The 20326-nt window shown below is 51.0% G+C and overlaps 1 protein-coding gene across 1 annotated transcript in view; it reads left to right on the plus strand.

The window, feature by feature from the left end:
• Nucleotides 1–272: 272 nt before the first annotated feature.
• The window catches only part of ADAM12 (ADAM metallopeptidase domain 12), a gene marked incomplete at both ends in the record, with an annotated part of 118630 nt that continues 98576 nt past the window's right edge, over nt 273–20326 (plus strand). Inside the window, 3 exons of the mRNA XM_084244528.1 lie at nt 273–335; nt 11047–11244; nt 11335–11438. Of these exons, the coding sequence (XP_084100654.1) occupies nt 273–335; nt 11047–11244; nt 11335–11438 (365 nt within the window). The remainder of the gene's footprint in view (nt 336–11046; nt 11245–11334; nt 11439–20326) is intronic.

Raw genomic sequence — 20326 nt, forward strand, 5'->3', positions numbered from 1 at the left:
GCTGTGGCTCTCGGCCACACTCTCCTCGGAGCGCACGTGCGTGACGCTCGGTGGCTGCTGGACTGCTGCGTCACGTCCACGCTGTCCGTCAAGGGCAGGTCTTTGTCCCACATCCCTCCAGATGGAGAAAGGGCCCCATGGGTGTTGCACCCTCAGCCGGTCAGTCTGTGCGCTCATCGACACGCTCAGAATAGCACAAGCACAGCCCTGCTGTGATGTCTGTGCAGGGTCCACGCGGCTGCTGATGGGGGCGAGCAGGTTGTAGTGTCGGGATGAAGAAGGAGATGAGGGCGCGGCAGTACCTGGCTCCTCGCGTCCTTCGGGGCAACGAAACTGTAATGTTACAGGGTCTTTTCTCCCGGCAGAATCCCCGTAGGGATCAGTCCTCTCGGGGGCAACATCTGCTTTCACAAAATCCAGCCCCTAATCAATAGCAGCTAGTGAATCAGCCCAAATAGCATGATCGGAAAGAAGGGAAGCGAGTTTTTCTGCAAAGGACTGGATATTTAATATCTTAGGTGTGCAGGCCGTGCCTCCCCGGGGCACCAGGCCCCACGGGAGGGGGTGTTCTTGTAGTCCAGCCTGAACGCGCCCAACCTCGGCCAGCTGGCCGACAGGGGCGCTGGTTCTGCTTGGAAGGCACGCGGTCTAAGCTTTCTGTCGTATTTCCAAGTTCTGGTTCATTTCTCTTAGCAATTTCATGGATTCCCATCTCCTAGACACCAGTTCCCAAGAGCATATCATTTCTAAATAAAGTAGTAAAAATAAAATAATAAACATGTCCTAGACATCCAAGAATGTTTAAGATCGATGCGTAGTCGATACAGATCCGTGACTCTCTGAAGGTGCTGACCTGGGCTCGGAACCCAGGCGCTCAGCCTCCTGCCGACACAGCCTTCCAGGACAGAATTTCTTGGGTGACGTTTGAGATCTGACTGTGCTCTTCTGGCGAACGAAGCTGAAGGTTTCCATACGCTTCTGTAACTAGCCCTTATGCACAGGGTATATTATCCGAACCAGCGCAGGAGCAGATTCCCGGTTACATTTTTTTTGGGCTCTCCACAGCAGCGATTTTGTCTCCCCAAGCCCACATTATTCCGTGAGGGTGATGGACGTTGTCCTTGGATCGAGTTCATTCATTCTGCGGAGCTCTGGGGTACGACCCCGGGTGAATCCGATGTTGTTTGGGAGAAGCACACCAGGCGAAGGCTTCCACGGTCATGTCAGATAACGCTGGATGACTCAAGTCAACTCCAGCATCGCTTAGACTCGGAGACTCTTCTCCGCGTGGGGGACAATGCTGCCTCGACCCGTGTCTGTCCCAAACCAGCTCCTCACTCAATGGCGAGGTGGGCGCTCCCACGTCTCTGTCTTTGATTAGTCTCCGAAAGCATAGGTCTTCCTCTATGGTGTCAACCCCGTGGGCTGGCGGCATCCAGAAAGCAGGGAGCGCAGCCGCCAGTGGTCACCGGCTCCGGCATCTTGTTGCTTCCCCCCAGGCTTTAAATCCCTTGAGGCGGAGCCTGCCTGCCCCCGGCTGTTCCTGGCCTTGTAGAGGGAGCTAGAAGGAGCTAGAAGGAAGGAAGGCCAGAACCATCCACTGAAATGCTCCTGGCAGCAAAAAGGCCGTTGGTATTTCATTTGCAACTTGAAATGTGTTTTTCATCTCATTTCCCTCACAGTCGGGAGCACTCAAGAAAGAGAAGGCAGGAGAACAGCAGAAATCGCCACAGACTCTCTCACCAGGGAGGGCCTCAGCCCAGCCGCTGCTGCTTTTGTGCCTGTGCTTTGAGACGGACTCTAGCGTGAGGTGGCTTAGCTAAGTCGTCTTTCCCATAATGCTGGTGTTTTCCAGTGAAAGCGGCACTTCAGTATTAAAATGAACGAGATCATCAACTGCTGCATCACTGACATTCTCAGCTGGAGAATAAGACCCAGGCAGGGAAAGGCCATGGGAAACTTGGGTCCGATGCGGGGTTGATCTGCCCGTGCCTGTGACTGGGCAACCTCTGGAAAGCACATCCACCCCCCCAGCCCCGGTGTCCCCATTGGTACAATGCGGCTGCTAGTGCCGATACCCCAGGACTGCCTGGAGAGCCAAGGAAAACAATCCATTCACCGGAGCAGTAGGTAAATTTGTTAGTATTATCTAAGAGTTGTTGATGGAACAATCAAGTTCCATGGCACTGAGGAAGATATGTCAAAATGTCAAATGGTTCTCCCTGCTGAAGCAGCAGCGTGGGGTGGCTCGGGGAGGTCAGTGCCCCCATGGAGATAGCCACCTCTCCAGACATGTCACTGTGACAAAGCGCTGTGCCTCTGCTCCCAGCCACGACTCTGCTGCTGTTGGCGAGAGGAGTCGCTCAAAGGCGAGGCTGCCATGCTGGTCAGTAGAATGTGCCGCCCTGAGGGGCAGCAGGTGAAGACCTGGTGGCTGCATGCTGTCCAGTTGGAAGACAGAAGTCCAAGGTCACTGTGGAGGTCTTCCTGGTGCAGAACATCACCGACCAGGTCCGGGGATGCAGGGTGGACCACCTGCCCCTCTCAGCTGCTCCTCGCTAGTGGGGCAGGGGCCTCCAGAGAGAGGTCATGGGCTCGCAGTTATAACGCACATTAAACAGAATAGCCTCCAACTTCAGAATCACAGGGGACAATGATGGCCCCCTAGCCCACTCCCCCAGCTAGTCTGCAGACAGCTCTGAAAACTCGACCCCTCCAAGGCTTCATGCCCCAGAGCCGGGAGGCCTGTTTCAGGGCCAGTCAGGAGCTGGTAAAGTGACCGCCGCCGTTGCACCCGCTGGCCAGTGAGTTCCCGGCCGCGGAAGCTCCGTTTGCTCTTTGTCACTCATGTCCTCTCGGGGTCCCTGTGGCTCCCCAGCCCCTGGGTGGCACGGCCGTCTCTGCCATGCTAGACGCTGCCCCCAAACATGCCGCTCTTGGCAGCCCTGCCTCTTGCAAAGCCTCTCATTTCCCCTTGAACGCCCACATCGGGCGTAGATGCATCACTCTTGGCCCCGTTACACGTTTTCTGAAAATCACTTTCCCTTTCTTCTCAAAAACAGATGTTAATAGACCTCCATGTTCCAGCAACCCTGACTCTTGCATGTGGGCGCACCATGGTCACAAGAGGTGCTGCCGTTCGCCTCCGGGACGATGAGGGTCCTTTCCTTCGGACCACAGCCCCGGCTGGCCAAAAACAGAGCCCAAGAGCAAGTTCAGACCCTTGGCATTTCACTCCATTGCTGAGTTGTGAAAACATGTTCAAAAATGCAGAGCCATCCAACATCTTCTACTCTATATGGACATCAGAATAAAAAGCTGCCATCTGACTTGGGGGATAGGTCAGCCCATGGCCCGCAACAGTCCCCCCTCCTTACCCGCGCCATGAGCTAGGCCTCCGCTTTGCATCATAAATTCCAAACCACTGTGGAAGGCAGTCCTGAACATGAAGGAAGCCCAGAAAGAAGGGGGTGTCTGGGCAACGCCCTGGCTTTGTTAGGCGTCTGGATTTAATCCAGTAGGACCATCGTCTGGGTGCAAGGTTGGCTTTTGCCTGTGCATCCTGCAAAGGCCATCGCACATGCCCAAGCGCCCCCGCCCCGCATTTGGGTGTCCATCTGGTGGCGGGATGGCGTTGTCTTGTTCCTGCTGTCCACATGCACATGGGAAGGGAGGGGGCTGGCCAGAGCTGGAACTCTGACCTTCCCAGGTGGGTCTTTTGTTCTTTCTGCTGCCCTAGGCTGCCCCGGGAGCGGTTTTCTTGCAACACGGCTGTCAACAGATGAGGCACAGTTACTGGAGAGACACCAGCAATGTGTGGCCAACGGGGGTCATTGAGTTTGAAGACACCCAGTTACTACATTTTTGACAAAACTGAAATTGAACTTACTGCAGAATCCTTTCATTCTAGTCTAGAAAGAAGGCATTTGTAATCTGTGAAATAGGATAAAGCTTTTGCCATTTCTTCATAAAAACTGGAGTGTGTAAGTCCAAATAAATCATATTTGGATGACTCAAGTCATAATGGATGGTTAAGTATGAAATCTGAGCAGGATGAAGAAGCTCTGTGCCATATTAAAAATTTGAGACCACTTTTATGTAATTCTCAAGAGCCCGGTTTTCTGTAGAGAATCCCTGCATTTCTTAGGAAAAATGGAAAAATCAGCAGTAGGTGAATTCGTTAGTATTATCTAGAAGTTGTTGCTGTAACACAGTAAGGTTTCGTGGCACTTAAATATAGGCGTGTTCCTTCTCTGAGGGTTCAGTTCTGGTGTTTTCTGGATTTGGAGGGCACTAGACAAGGGGGGATGGAGAGGATCTTGGGAGGGAAAGAAATACCTTCCTTCGTGGGATAAAACCCTGGTCCTGGGGACAGACTTGAAAGGACCAAATCCAGATTCCTTGGCTTATAAGTTAAACAGAGATTTCATGTTCTTCTTGGAGAAGAGCAAGCATAAAACACAGATAGTAATGATGTAAGGAAAGAATACTAGATAATTCATTGTATTACATCATCTGTGCTTAAACATGGACTCAGGAAACATTCTGTGATGCCAAGTTCTTGAGTGTTAGTCACAGGACTCGGTAATCGATTCTTCTATCATTACCTATAAATTGCCATAACAGCTCCATGTTTGGACTTCACAGCACGCTATCACTTACGGCTTTTGTCCATCCCTCCAACTATTCATCATTCTCCCATATATCCATCCACCCACCCACCCATTACTCTTGTGCTGGATGCCTGTGGTGTGGGCTCTGAGAGAACAGCTGTTGTTTCTGCTTTCAAGGTGCTTAGGGAAGGATGAAACCACAGCTTGGTCTTCATTTTCTTCACGCCCTCAGCTCTTGGAATGGTGTGTGGGAGCTTCTGGGCAATTTCCAGGTGATGTAGTGCATCCCCAATGCAGGCAAACACAGGCTGAGATGTCAACCATGTAGGAACCGGGGACGGGACCCCAGGACACAGCTCCCTCTGGCTCTCCTCGTTCCTGATGTTTCTCTTCAGTTCTCTTGTCACATCTGTCATTCTCTCCCCACACAGGTGCTTATTTAAAGCTTCTTGGATGACTAAATGGGTGGCTGGATGGCTGGATAAATAGACAAATACCATAGAAACAGTGGGAAGGTGTGCCTAGCAATGAACATCGGTATAACTCTTGAAAGGACTTTGAGGAATGAATAAGGCAGGAGCCCGCTCCCGCGTAGAGCACGGTCTGCTTTCACGGTCATCAGATGTTTCATTGGATCTCATGTTCCTGAGCCAGCGCGGCTCTGTGCAGGGGCAGTACCCACTGCTTAGATCAGAGGCTTAAACAGCGGAAATCCCTCGTCCGACGGTGGTGTCGTCTCCCCTCCACAGTACCATGGCCGGTGGCTCAATAGTGCAAGTGTCCGACCAGATGCAAAGGTCACGTAGGACCTGCTCCCCGCCTGCGAAATGAAAACCAACAAAATAACCAACTTGCTCTTCATTCACTTTCTCAGAAGCTTCCTTGTACGTGACAAGGTTTTATAATTGAAGAGGCAGAAGAATCAATAGCTTCGGATGCAAAAGCAAATGAAGCCTCATAAATATTTATATATGGAAAATAAGGCAGTGGCTATTTGGGTTGAAATCCTCCTGGAGCAAGTGCCAGGCAGCAAATCCTATGCTTTTTTTCTGTTTTTTTGTTTTGGAAAAAAGAGTGGCATATGTCACTGTGGCATGTGTCCCCCAAATTCACATATTTAAACCCTAAGCCCCCCGAGGTGATGGTGTTAGTAGGTGGGGCCCTGGGGGTGAGGAGGTCATGCAGTCGGTGCCCTCATGAATGGGATGAGTGCCCTGATGATGGGACCGCAGAGTCCCTCATCCGTCCGTGTGCACGGGAGACGCAGTGAAGGGCAGCAGCTATGAGCTACTCAAAGCGCCCTCAGCCTGCCATGACATGCCGCCTGGGCTCCCTGCCTCTGGAGGGCGGCGGTTGGTGTCCGCGGCCCACTCCTGCGGGCGTGGTTTCTGGAGCAGCTGAGCACCTGGAGACGTGGGCTAGCAACTAGCACGCTGGCCCTGCACGGTCACATCCCCCATGTTTCACTGTTTGACACGTGATGCTTCCTCCCCTCAAGCAAGGTGATCGTCCTCACCACTGCCACGAGCAGCCACACTCACCTGCCAGCGCCAAGCCAGTGTGGTCTTGCACAGAGAGCTGACTGCTGGGGTACCCCCCAGCACCCCAGAGCCTGCTTCTTGAATGTGGATGCTCAAAAAGGTTTTCCTCACCACAAGCCTTGCTGGGGTTTAGAACTTGAGCCCCTGGAGTCAGGAAGCTCCCATCATTTTTTTTTTTTTTTTAAGATTTATTTATTTGTTTTTGTGTAGAAGAACTGAAGTAGAGGCCAAAGGTGTGGGAGTGAGAGGATTCACCAGAGACAGAGTGGGGAGCAGAACAGGCGGGTCCACTGAAATCCACTGCTGAGGGGAGCAGCGGGGAGACAGGAGAAGTCTGCTGCTCCATGTGGGTCAGCTCCTTGGCTGGGGATTGAATTCAGGCAATAGTAGTGATAGCACTGAACTCAACCCCTAGGCCACCAGGGAGACCCTTGGGAAATGTGCATTTTTTTACTTGGATTGGTTCGCGGTTATTCTTGAGTAACAGGAGGTCTGCAGCTATTGCAGCAGGTATGAGCATGTGTTTTGCAAATGTTTTCTCCCTTCTGTAGGTTGCCTTTTCATATCACTGATTGTTGAGATAGTTTCTTTTACTGTGCAGAAGCTTTTTAGTTTGATGTGGCCCCACATACTGATTTTTGCTTCTGTTACTGGTACTTTGGTGTCATATCCAAGATATCATTGCCAAGACCAATATCAAGGAGTTTCTTTCCTATGTTTTATATTTTTATCTAAGAGTTTCATGGTATTAGGTCTTATGTTTAAGTTTTTTATCCATTTCAAGTTAATTTTGGGGTAGTCTAAGATAAGAATCTAATTTAATTTTTCTCCATGTGGTTATCTAGTTTTCCCAGCACCATTTGTAGAGACTATCCTGTCCCCACTGAGTGTTCTTTGAGCCCTGTTATATATTAGTTGATGGCATATGCAGGGGTTTGCTTCTGGATTCTAGCCTGTTGCATTGGTCTGCATGTCTGTTTCTATGACTGTGCCATATTGTTTGCATTACTATGGATTTGTACTATAGTTTGAAATCAGGAGTTGTGATGTCTCTGGCTTTTGCAAGACCATTTTGGATTACTTGGTGGGGTTTTGTGGTTCTATACAAATTTTAGAATCATTGTTCTATTTCTGTGAAAAATTCCGGTGAAATTTTGATAGGGATTGCATTGACTATACTGGCTATTTTAACTATTACTTCCTTCTTCCAAACCGTGAACACAGAATGTTTTTGTATTTGTTTGTGTCTTCTTCAATTTCTTTCATCAAGGTCTTCTAATTCTCTTGAATAGATCTTTTACTTCCTTGGTTAAATTTTTTGCACATACATTCACAATGCTATGGCAGATGAGATCGCTGAGTACTTCTGATACCATGAAAGAGTAATAAATAATTGTTTTTATAAGCACATAAGGAAATGTGTTGCCTTTCCACATTTTGCTCTTTTACATAAAAAAGACTCAGACACTTGGGTTTTTAATCCAGCTTGGAGATGTTTATAGAAAAAAAAATCGATGCCCTTTAATCAAGACTAGGGTAAGTCATAAGGGAAATAAAGAAGGACTTTGCAGCTGTTCTAACATGTTTGATTGGTTTGAATATGGCACTAAATTCTCTTAATTCCAGAAAAACTGAATTAATACCAGTACCATTTCTTATATGCAAAAAGTCCTCTGATAGAGATACGACAATGGTTTTTTCTTGATTGTTTGAGGCTACATTGATTCTTTACACAAGAGAGTAGATCTCATTTATATAGGAAAATTTTTGAAATGGCTGTGATGTTTGATTTTGTCTAATGTAGACACAGAGATATGACATGGCATTTCCCATGTCATTGATGGTCATCAACAGACACAAAATTATTGTTAACAAGAGATTCCAAAATTAAACCAGAGACTAAAATTCTATTCAAATTGAGGTTAACAAATTAAATTGAATGAACACCTGGTGATTCCTATTTAATGAAGCTGAGTTAAGATGCCAGAGGCTGAATGGCCTATTGCTTATATCCAAGTGCCTCCAGTCATGTTAAAACCTTCCTTTCTTGTTGGTCAAAAACCTGCTAATGTAGCAACTTAATTCCCACCCTCCCCTGCACTAGAATCAAGCATGGGGTAGCTTTTGATCTCATTTCATTTCATTCATTGCATTGTATTTTGTTTCTTTGCGAATTTTTGTCTAAGCTCTCTCTCTGGGCTTCCTTGCCGCATTCTTAAATGAAAATGTTGTTTACTGTTGTCTCTTAAACAGTCAGATGGGGAAAAGAAGCTTATTCTTATGAGTCTCCAATTTTCGATCAGAATCCTTGAAACGGGTTCTGGAGTTGGCCTAGTTTATAATTGTTTCCAGTCTTGCACCTGCCGCCTCCTAGCTGTGTTGTTGACACCTCTGTGGGCCTCTGTGGGCCTCAGCTATCTCTTCTGTGAAGTGGGCAGAATCTCAGGAATAGCTGAGTCTTTCGAAACATTAAATGAGTGTGTGCTTAGCCTTCTTCTGGACACTGTCAGAGATCAGTCACTGTCGGTGACTGCTGTCATGGGTTTGGAATCATTATCTGCATTCTGCATCCCCAGCATCAGCTCTCCATCCTCTTACCTCTTCTTTCCTTTCATTATCTGACGCGACCATCTAGTTTGCTCCAAAGTAAAGTAATTTCACATTTTCCTTGTTATGTCTTGATCACTTGGTCTTAGGTTTTGTGAAAGGAATTGCCCATAAAGCAGCTGCCACCAACTGCAGCCATAAACAGACACCAAGGGCGCCTGGCCAGGCTCGGCCAGCTTCCTCCTTGCCCCACTCTCCATCTCTTCCTCTCTCCGCTGGTGAAGTACGATGCAGTGACGGGTTCCCCGTGGCTCCCACCAGCGGCGAGACAGCCCTGCACATGAGGGAGCCCTTTCCTGGCGACCGGGAGCGGTGGCCCAGGCTTCTCCGCGCCTCTCCCCTCTGGGGTGCAGGTGGTCAGTCCCAGGAGGAAGGCGTCCGCCACCCGCTGTCATCGCTCTAGGCGACCACTTGATGTTTAACCGTAATTCTCCAGACTTCAGGAGACAATAAAAGATTTTGTTAAAAACCCTTATGACTTATTGGGTTGTCAGGAAAGTCATGACGTAGTTTTCTATGTTTTCTATGCAAAAATATGTCATGACTTTTCTGACAACCCAATAAGTTTCTCTTCCAGTTAATTTCCTATAAATTCAGTATTCTTGGTCTAAAAGATTTTCATATTTTAGTTACACTCCTGCTTCCTTTAGAATAGCTACTCCGAAGCACAAATAATGCGGAATGGACTTAATCCGCTGTTCCTGACTGTGCGCCTAGGAGGGAGCGCACGGGGGAGCAGCGGTGCGGGGCCTCGGGACCGAACCCCTCCACCCTGCCGCTCCTGGGGCATCTTCTCAGCCCTCCGTAGTCCTCGAATTTTGTCTAGTGCTTTTATTTTAAGTGACAGTAAACTCTACTTTACATCATATTTAAATGATTTCTTAAGCGGCCTTGTGATAATTCCTCCCACGCTGCAGGATGCCAAAGCCAGGAATTGGTTTTGAGCCCCCGCGTGGGCAGAGCTCTGGTTACTCTCCTCGCTTGGGTTGTAAAGCTTCAGGGCCAAGGCAGGGGGCCTGAGAAGACCCCAAATGTGTGTTAACTCGGGACACTTTTTCCGGCGGAGTCCCCAAGAATACTCTCCCGCGCATGGGGTTGTGACGTCAGCTCGGTGACATCACCGCCACACGCAGCGCCCGCTCTGTTTTACTATCCGCCAAGTTTCCCTACCTGGGCCTGAGGCCCACAAGCACTGCCCCTCAGAGGAGCACCGTGTGGTGTGTGGGGTGAGGGCCAGGCCGGCGTTTCTTTCGGCTGACATCACACGCAGGGAGTGGGGTTCCATCCCGCAGCTCTGGGCTGAGACCTTCCAGGGCCGTGTGGTCAAAAGAAAGGCCCAGAACCCCCCTCCTGCCTCGAGGGTTTGCACGCCAGCCGGACTCCCTGCAGGACACCGGGGCTCCCGTGGGCCCCTCATGGGATTCTGGGAGGGGAGCGAGGGTCTTGGCTCTTCCGCACAACCATGCACAGCCCAACTGTGTGACCCACGATGGGCTGAGTCACCCCTTCTCCCCATACCCCCAAGTTTGTGGTCAGGTCCACAAACATCACATCTCCCCACTCAGAGGAAATAACTAGGTCAGGCCTCAGAGCTGCTTCTGCTGTTCCTTCATCGTTTTGGATGAGAGAAAAAAATTCGGGCATCCACAGGCAGTTTCCAAAGCAAACCGTGTACACAGAAAGAGGGAAGACTCGGCGCTGTGTCTCTGGCACGATCACTGGCTGTTTTAGAAACATGTGTTTAAAATAAAAAACCCTTCAAAATCTCTTCTTGGTGTTCCAAAGGTTTTGCCTGTTTTGGTTTTTCTTTTCTGGGCAATTGTTATTGTTACGATTAAATAATATTTTTCAAGGCAGCCGGGCCGGCAGGCAGGCCAAGGCTGAGGCAAATTGACACGCTCTGCACCTGGCTGTGTGGCCGGTGGGGCCTAGGGCCGGACAGGCCTGTCTGTGGCCCCGACGTCTTCCTGTCCTCTCCCAGGAAACCCCATGTCCACGCCGGTGGTGGAGGCGGTGGCTCCTCGGGAAGGGCTGTCCTAGTTGTTGAGCTGCTGGCCACTCTGGCAGGACCTGGCTCACAAGGTTGTTCTGCCTCCTCTCTGTCCCCCAGACACCTCATTTCTTGAGCAGTGATGCCCTACTCGCCCAGGCCAGCCCCCGGCTTCTGTGGCTCTCAGCTGCGTCCAGGGCTCAGGCAGTGAGGACGGGTTTGCTCTGGTCCAGAGAGAAAGCAGCTCCCCAGGGAGCCCTCTGAGCGTGGCCACCTGTTTCCTGCTGCCTTTGAGTTGGTGACGGCTGAACATCACCTTCCCTGCAACCTCCGTGTCACCCTGCAAGGGAAGCGAGAGGCTGCCTCCCCGGTGTGGAGGCCCTATTTTGCAGAGGAGGTGTTCGGAGGGACACGAGAGGCTGGAGCCACGAGGTGGGTAGCCCCGTGCACCTCGCACTCATCACGGTGGCTGAGTATTTTCCGGAAGCAGCAGGTGAGCGGGCGTGCCAGGTGCCCCCCTCACACATGAAGTCAAGGTGACCTTCTTTCCAAAAGTGTGTTCTCTTCTTCCCCTTGGTCCTAGAAAGGCCTAGAGCATCCCTCTCTCTATGAGACGTGCTGTGCTCTGGGCATTGTTCACACCCAGCAGCCAGCCGCTGAGTCCACTTTGGACCCCGAGGCCGCCAGGTGACCATGGTGGTCAGCTCCCTCTGGGCACCCTGACAGGGAGGAGATGCTGGCCAGGGCAGTAAGCTGGCTCCTCCCGCAAACCCCCTGGATCAGCACCCGCTGCTGTCCCTGCGGCGGGTAAGCCGGGCGGTTCCCAGGCAGGTGATGGGAGCTGACATCGGAGGAGGCCCGGGCGCCCTGGGGGGGGCTGGGGGTGGTTGGCTTGAGAGTGTGTCCTCACAGAATCCCAAGGAAATGGCGCGTACCCCAAATAAGGAAGGCTTTGTTAAAAATGTCCACATCAGGAAAGAAAATGAAAGGCAGCAGAAATGTTCCAAATCCGGAGACGAAGGGTGACGAGTGTAAGTTCAAGGGCAGCGGGAGGGGGAAGGACAGACGTCAGATGGGGCCGGCGGCCGCACAGCTGCGAGTCTGCGAAAAATACTGGATTACACATTTTGAATGCGCGCCCCGCCTGGCCTATGTTTCTCCAAGCTCTTGGTGACAGTGACGGTGTCACGAGGAGGCTGGGACAGGCCGTGCACACAGTACAGGTTCTCAGGCTGGGTCTGCTCCTGGCAGGGAGGAGCCCACTCAGCCCCCGGAGGCAGCCGAGCCACCAGGACTGGAGGGGGACATGCTGGTCGGTGACCACTGATGCCGCAGGGATGAGTAGCCAGCTCAGAGCCACGGATGGGATGATCCCCTGCTGCAACTCTTTTCAATGCGTATTCCTGGGCCCAGACGTCATTCCCCAGCCAGGCCTGCACACAGCTGGGGTCCAGGACTGGGGTCCAGGACATTCTCTGCTCCGAGCCCTGGCACACATGGCCACACCCCCAGGAACCTTCTCCAAACAGCCGAGAGCCTGAAGCAGCAAGATCTCTCATGCTGTGTCTCCACTGACTTTGAAGCATCTTATCCTGAAACCGCCCACATACCCTCCGGAGAGGAGAGAGTGCTGCCCCCTCCCATGTGGCAGGCTCTTGGGGAGGTGACGGGCACCACGGGAGTTGGGCAGCATCACCCCTGCGCACTCTCACTGGCACCTACTGGCCAGGGATGCCGCTAAATGCCCTGCAGGGCCCAGGACAGCCCCACCGCAGGGGTGACCGGTGCCAACTCAACAGGATGGGGTGGAGCCCGACCCTGCACCCATCACCCAGGCAGCACTGCAGGACTGGGGTGCACCTGATCCACGTCTGCCCCTTCTCTGGCGTCATTTTATTTTTTTAAAGAAGAGCTGGGGTGCAGGCCAGAGATGCGGGGGTTGAGAGGATTCACCAGAGACAGAGCGGGGAACAGAACAGGCGGATCTACCTGAAATCCACTGCTGAGGGGAGCAGCGGGGAGACAGGAGAGGTCTGCTGTGCCATGTGGGTAGCTCCCTGGCCGGGGCTGAACTCAGGCCGACAGGTGATAGCGCTGAGACTTAACCCCTAGGCCACCGGGGAGGCCCTCTGTCATCATTTTAAACAGACACCAGACATCACATCACTCCCCGCTCACACTACAATGTGGTTTCTTTGATAATACGGGCACTTTCTGATGTGACCACGGCACGTCACACCCAGCAGCATGAACAGTAATTCCCAGGAATGTGTGAGGTCATAACTGGTCCAGGTTCATTGTCCTGCACCAAACGCTTGAAATAGGATTATTTCATCTTGGAAAAGTTTGCCCTTATGGGAAAAATAAATCGCACGAACTTGACACTTTATCCATTTTCTAGTTTGATCCATTTCCTCAGCCTTCTGACATACAAGGTACAGGATTATTTGCTGCCCCCTGAGAAGTGTTGATTAATTCAAGAAGCTTGTAGATGGTTATAGTATTTTTTTTTTTCATGAAACTATTAGGAAAGATTACAGAGACCAGCCCTTGTAAATTGCATTTTTTAATCATTAAGTTGTGCCCTCCTCTTCCCCAACATAGTTTGCTATTTTTTCCCCAGACACATGGAATGATTTGAGCTCCTAATGAAGAACTCCTTTCTGGGGCTCGTTTTTAGAATTTGAGTTGAGGCGCACATGATGTAATCCCAATTCCCAACTTTGCGTGCAAGACTGTTGTAGGGAAATGCAGCATCCCAGCTGAATCCTAGCGCTGGGCTCTTCGCAGGAAGTAGCCTTCTAGTCTCCTTTTTGAAGACACCATGATCTTGTCATCTGAGAAACAGACCCGCGACTGGAAGTCGGAAGCACTGGAAGCCTGTTTGTGTTTTTTCTGGCCAGAGTCCGTCCAGGGAGGTGAAGAAATGTTCTGGGACGCAGCACAAGCAGGTCCCCAAATTTTTCAGCACCCGGCACATCTTGGAAACTCAGCAGTGAGGAAGAACTGTCTGGAAGAAAAAAAGCTCTGACCCATAGCAAGCGCTGTAAGATTTGTCGCGCTCAAATGCCAGCAGCTTTTTAAAAATGCATCCCAAGTAAGTCATACATCAGAATGTTCAGACAGCAAATGAGCTCGGAAGGTCTCGTGAACGTAATGGATGACTGCTTCCATCAGATAGGAGCCAGCGAGTCACCGGTCGTGGTTTGTAGCCAGTTTTACAATTTGAGACCATGATGCTTATTAGAGCTCTCCATTTTTCAGGACCTACGGTAACATTTTGGCATGCCCTGCGTCGCTTAACTAAACCAACAAGGTCATTCACACTGGCCTATGTGAAGAACAACAAAAGCCACTTAAAATATTCCCAGCCGTCACTGACTAAATATCTTAGGTACTTGTGGAAAGTGAGCTGCTAGAATTAGCCAAACTTCTTTGTAACCACCCTCAGGGGCTAGGATTGAAAAAGAAGCAGAGGTGTTCTGGAGCGTGCTCCTTCCCCCCTGGGGAGCTGGGTGGAATCACAGCACTGTGGGCTGCTGCTTGGTGTGGCTGTTTTCCTGGTAAGGAAGCCACAGGCCCTTGTTTCTGGTGTCTGTTCTTGGCTCCTCCCAGAGGGTTCTCAAAAGCATCAGAACTAAATGCAAAACCCTTCCAGGTACAAACACCAACAACGAATTCCCAGGGGCTGCCCAGGAAGAAATCATCACACTTGTGGAGCACAGTTGCTGGCAGAAGGAAATACCCACCCTGGGGGTTTTTAAGTTCTTATTGTGGTTTCTTTTTAAAAAACAAAGAAAGAAAGAAAGAAAACACAAGAATATTTCCTACAAAGAATGCAGCAGCTAGAATCCCGATAGGATTTAGGGTTTAATTTTGCAGTTTTACATTCAGCAGCCCTTCGTGGCCCCAAAGATCCAGGCTCCTCACCCTGGCCTCTCTGGGAATACCGCACAGCTTCTGCTGACGGGGATGCACGTGGCTGTTTCAGGTCGTCTGACTCAGCCTTGGGGTGTGAGCAGGTGAAAGAGGGGTGCTCTCTCCAGAGCCTCGTACACAGGCTCAGGCGCCCTTCATGAGGAGAAAGGTGTCCATTTCAAAGCCCAGGCCAGCGCCTCTGCAGGAGGCTCTGAGGGGCTCAGAGGCCAATTTAGAAAATAAGAGCAAGCCTGGGCTCTCCCGCCCCGCTGCTCTGGCCTGCCTCGGCCACCTGGCTGGAGACTTGCAGGCCTGTCTGAGCGAGCGGCAAGAGCACATTCGATGGAGCACGCGGCTATGGATCGGCCCCTGGAGGCCAACTGGACACGCCCGGCAGCCCCTTTGCCGGCCTGCGAGCAGTAGGCGGCCACTAAGGCCAAGAGAATGCCCTCTCTCCTGTCTCCAGTTAGTAAAATTTTTCACCAAGCAGCATGGCAAGGAAAATGGCCTGAAGTGCATCCAGCTTTCTGTGAAACAGCTTACGGGGCTCAGCTGTGTCCCTGCGCTGGGCTCCTGCTAGGACGTGGGGAGGACACAGCCCCCCAGTGTGACCCGCCACCGAGGATGGAACCCAAAGGGGGTTGTCTTTCTTCCAGACTTCTGCTACTCAGAATCCTGCCGCCCCAGCATCCCGCAGACTTGACGGAGAGCCTGCAGGGAGCCGGAGCTGCAGGGGCTGGAAGACCCCACCCAGCCCTGAGTGCTGAGCTCAGCCCGGAGGCCCCGCCCGTAGCTTGCATCCCTCTGAGCACTGTTGAGTTATTCGATGAGGTAAAGTCATCCTCTGGAATCCTCAGCCAAGGGTTTTATTGGCTGGGCGGGGAGGGAGGCGAGTGTTCCAGGACAGTGAGGGCTGAAAGCTGGTGTAAGGTGTGTCTCCGACATCCCACCCGCTGCCGCTATGTACTAAGGAGCTCTCAGGCCTGCGGCCAGCTTCTCAGCATTTCCAAACCTCAGTTTCTACATCCATAAAGCAGCGTGGCTAGGAGCTCAGCAGAGTTAGTGTGCAGATTTGAAGAAGCTTCACTCCAGCCACGATGGACAATCAATCAGAATGTGGACCAAGGTCAAGGCCCCTCTTCCTTCTGGGGTCAGACCGACGTGACTATTTTCAGCTCATGTTTCACACCATTGCAGAAATGTCGGTGGACCTGATTCTTCACTGGCATCATGGGACTTCTCACCCACCTTCCCATGTGGAATACACACCAGCCTTTGCTATCCCAGTGCACCCAAAACACCCCACTTGGGGGTTTCCTCTCCAGATCAGAGGTGAGCAGAACCCCACCTGCTGCTCTTGATGGCTTCTTTCTATATTGAACCCATGATAATCAATGGGAAATGGACAGGTCCGGCCAACCCAAGCTAGGATTCCTTTCTAATTCTCTGCAAAGTCAGGAATTGGCATTTTAACTCTAGCGACCGTGTAAAGGGAAGTGAACAGAACAGGCCAGTGTGAGCCAGGGGGAAGCAGAGGGACAAGGCAGCGGTAGGAGCTTGGGCTCGGGACACGTTGCCCGCACAGAACCAGCAGGCCCCGCACCACATCCTCGTCGGGAAGTGGGTTGCTATGAAAGTTAAACACAATCACGTCTATAGAAAGGGCTCAAGCCAATGCTTGCCGCTCCTGGTGCTTCTGTTATCACCAACTGCCATTTATGAAAAGGAAGAAGGAAAATTTGGAAGCTGAAGAGCAGCAAGGGTTGTACCTGAGCTGGCAGGGGCATCCGAAGAGGTCAGGCTCTTGTTCCCTGTGGAGATGGTGCTTGCTGGGTTTTTGACTTCTCTGTGTCCCACAGACCTATTTTTCTACAAATTGTGTGAATTAAACTTGACAAAACACATACTGTGGACATCCCACCAAGAGCAGCCTGGGACGGTGGATATGCCACGTGGCAAAAGCTGCAGATGACATTCTGGAAGTGTTACAGGACAGGGAGAAGAGCACCCCAAAACCCCAAGCCTGCCTGCTCTAAATCAGTTCTCTCAAAAAAGTGAAAGGAGGGAGTTGTGGGGGGGAGGGGATGTCCTGCACAAACTCCACCATAGGTGTTATGGCCCCGCCCCCACCAGACCCAAGAGATCCGAGACACCAAGGACGACAAACCCCACAACGCCATCGCCACCGAAGGGAGGATGCTGGGAACTGAGGGTGGAGTCAGCAGCCAGGGTTGGTATAACCAGATGTGGGTCTTGGGGGTCCTGGGTTTTTCACCAGCTTTCAGTGTGCTGTTGGGGTTCCACATCAGCCGAACTGGTAGGAAGCATTCACCAATTTCTCTCTCTTCCTGAGTTAGTCATTTCTTCATTTCCCCTTTTGGTCAATAAATCCTTTATTAATCTTTTTGTGTGTGTCTGCAGTAGAGTCTCATTGTAAGTCTCTTTGAAGTGCGTGAGCGAGGACCCACAGTCAGTCCAACCCATTGCACATGGGGGTTGCCTGTAACAGTTGGGGAGAGAGAAGGGGAGCTCTGCTGGCGGCGGGGAGCCTGCCATTCTTCCTCCACTTGAAGGTTTTGAATGGAAGATGCAATTTCCAAACCAACCCTACCATCCTCGGAGATTTCCACCAGCCAGGGTGGCACGTGGAGTCTGCCCATCCCGTGGAGGGTACAGTCATTGAAGGGTCTCAAATGACAGGAACGATTAGCTATAAATGCCACAAGATTTAAGACAAAATTCTGTGCATGTTTGGCTTTAAATGGAAGCAGTATATTAGAAATTATTTTGCAGGAAATTTAATTGTCCTCTGCAGTTTCCAAAATGCTGTATCAACAGTTTTATTTATTATAGTTTGTGAAACTAAATGAGAGAGTGCTGGGGAGAGGGAGAATTTTCTTCTTCCAGGAAAAAAAAAAATTGTTTTGATCATGTTGAGTATTTTAGCAAATGGAGAATAACAAAAGAAAATTGAATGTAAATGCCCCATTGTTCTTACAGATGCACAGTTCCACTTAGGATCCCAAAATGCTGAAGTTATAACCAAAAATAATTTTAATTTTGTAGCTAAAACGAATCGAGAAGCAGTATAAGAGAAACAGTATAAGCCACATTTTTGCATTGTGGGGAAAAAATATTTCAGAAAAAGCTAGAACGTTACTGGCTGCTGCTGAATTTCCAGACCTTCAGAGCCGCGTGTGGTGTTTCTCCCAGGCCAGGCCGCACTGACCCGAGGTCTCTGAGTGGAGGGTTTTGGAGACAGGGCCAGATTTGGTCTCTGCTGTGTGGCTCTGGGCAAATCACTCACCCTCTCTGAGTGTTTCCCTCTCCCTTGTCGAGGAGGTGATGGCTGTCCCTCCCCCACAGGGCTTGGCCAAGGTGGGGAAGGGAGGTGCTCTTGACCAGCACGTGCTCAGCTAACAGCAGCAGGCGCGGGAGGGGGCGAGGGTGGTGCTGCTTTGCTCCCGCTGCCCAGATCTAGAACCCAGAGCACGCACACCCCTTCCCAGGTGACAGCGACTGTCCTTAAGGAAGACCCACTGCGTCCATATCTGCAAAGACCACCTTGTCAAAGAAGCTCAAGCAAAGCTGAGCTTGGAAAAGATATGGAAAAGGCCGCATCTGGGATGCTTTTCTTCTCATTTCCCTCCTGTCAGTCACACCTCGCGCGCTGTCTCCGAGGGAATGGCCCCGTGGCCTCGTCACTCATAAAGTAGCTCTTCCAGGTCTTGAGGGGCCATATTGGCTCCGCTCTCAACTTCTTTCTGATTTACTTCACTCTGGTGGAGGAATAGATAATTTTCAATCAGGGAGATTCACTTTAGTAAGTACAAAAACCCTGCTCACGATTTTTAATTATGATTTTTCTTGTGTGCTGTTTTGTTAAAGCTCCAGGCACTTAAGCCCTCAGAGAAAAGTATTTGTAGCTAGCTGTACCCAAATTCTCATAAAAGAAAGCCATTACCCAAATTTATATATGAATGATTTTGTAATTTGTGGAATAATAACTCGTGGCGAAGTCAATCTTCAGCAGAAAACTGGGTCGAGCCCTTTGAATATCAAGTGGGACGCACGGAAGATGGCGGAGCCAACCATGGATGTGGGATTTAATTGCGAGCGGGTCCGTGTGCCTCCTGGTGTTAATTGACAAACAAGAGCTGTCTTGCGACGCTTTTCCGTGATTATGTTGTGCAGAATAACTAAGCCCTCGAGCCACGTGTGTTGTCTTCAAAGAAACACTATGAAAAGTTGACCTGCCGTCGATGAGTCTCTTCTCGTTCTGAGCGAGGCCAGTCCCAGCTGCCTGTTCGCTCATGGAAGTCGGTCTCAAGCGATTCCTCAGTGTGAAGGTCGGCCTTGACCTGGCGCCATCCGGAGTTCCTAGAAAGGGGAAGAGAGTGTGACGCCGCCCACCCCCACCCCTCTTGATCAGTGGCGGCACCTCTGCGCCGCGAATCTTTCAACTTTAATTGAGCCACTTTCTTGGAACACTTTTTATCCAAGCTGGTTCTCTTTCCTGCACCAGCGCCCTGGGTTTGTGATCCATTATGGATGGGACTCGGGCTGTGTGCCAGGCGCTCTGCTGGGCTTAGGAAGTGGTTTCCTCCCTCTGGCTCAGCCCAATCTGGGACATGACAAGTCCACAAGGACAGAACAAGGCGAGTTCTGGAACAGATCCTGGCAGGGCCCAAGGACTTAACTTGTTCCAGGGGTGGGGATGGAGAAAGGGCTCCCGGAGGGGGTTTCTGCCTGCTCCCCTGTGCTTTGGGGAATAAAATATGTCATTTTGATGAGATCCATCTCGCTTGAACTATATAATTAAATTCTGTAATGGAGGATTTAGTGGAGGGTCATTTCAGTAGTGATCTTGGGAAAGCAATTTGGGGGAATTTTTTTATTCCAGCACTCAATTGTTTCAGAAATGTAAAACATTGTATAAATAAGAACCCTAAAGTTTTAATGCAAATCCTAAATGATCGTTTCCAGCTTTCTGAACCCAAAGATTTCAAAACCAGAAAATACGATGCTGCACCAGAGGGGGGACTGCTGCTTACCCGTAAGGAGACGCATGTCTCCGCACCAGTCAGCTCCTAAACTGGGGCTCTCTGAGCCCACGGCTCACTCCCAGCAGCTCTCTGGGGAGTCTCGGCCTCCAGCGGGTGAGCTCAGAGCCTCCTACCTCCTCCCACCTCCACTAGGGATCCCCGACTCAAATGTCTCCATAGGGGAGTGAGGCTCCCAGCCCTGCCCCTGCTCCTAAATTCCCCTCCCAAGGACCCCCCTGGTGTGGCCCTTTGTTCAGAGGATCAGCCCCTGCTGCCTCCCACCCTCCATCCAGGTCTCAAGCACCTGCTGCAGAGGGGTGGGTTCAGGTGGCTGCTGGTCCAGCGCTCCCCGTCGCATTGGGTAAAGTCGGTGACACCTGAGGCCTGTGGGATTGCTCCCCAGCTTGCCCATCTCAGCAGCTGCATGTCCCTCTGCCCCAAACTTAGCACCCCAAGAACTTGGAACCCCGTAAGCTCCTATCCCCACCCCCCGCTCATGTTGTTTCTGTACCCTCCATGCCTGCAGGTATAGCTTCTGCTATCTGGAATGCTCTCCTCCCTCCTCGCTGCCTCTCACCTCGCTGCACCTCACTTTGGGCCCATCTTTCTGGG

The sequence above is a fragment of the Talpa europaea genome (genome assembly GCF_964194135.1).
Source record: "Talpa europaea genome assembly, chromosome: 10".
Lineage (NCBI taxonomy): Eukaryota > Metazoa > Chordata > Mammalia > Eulipotyphla > Talpidae > Talpa > Talpa europaea.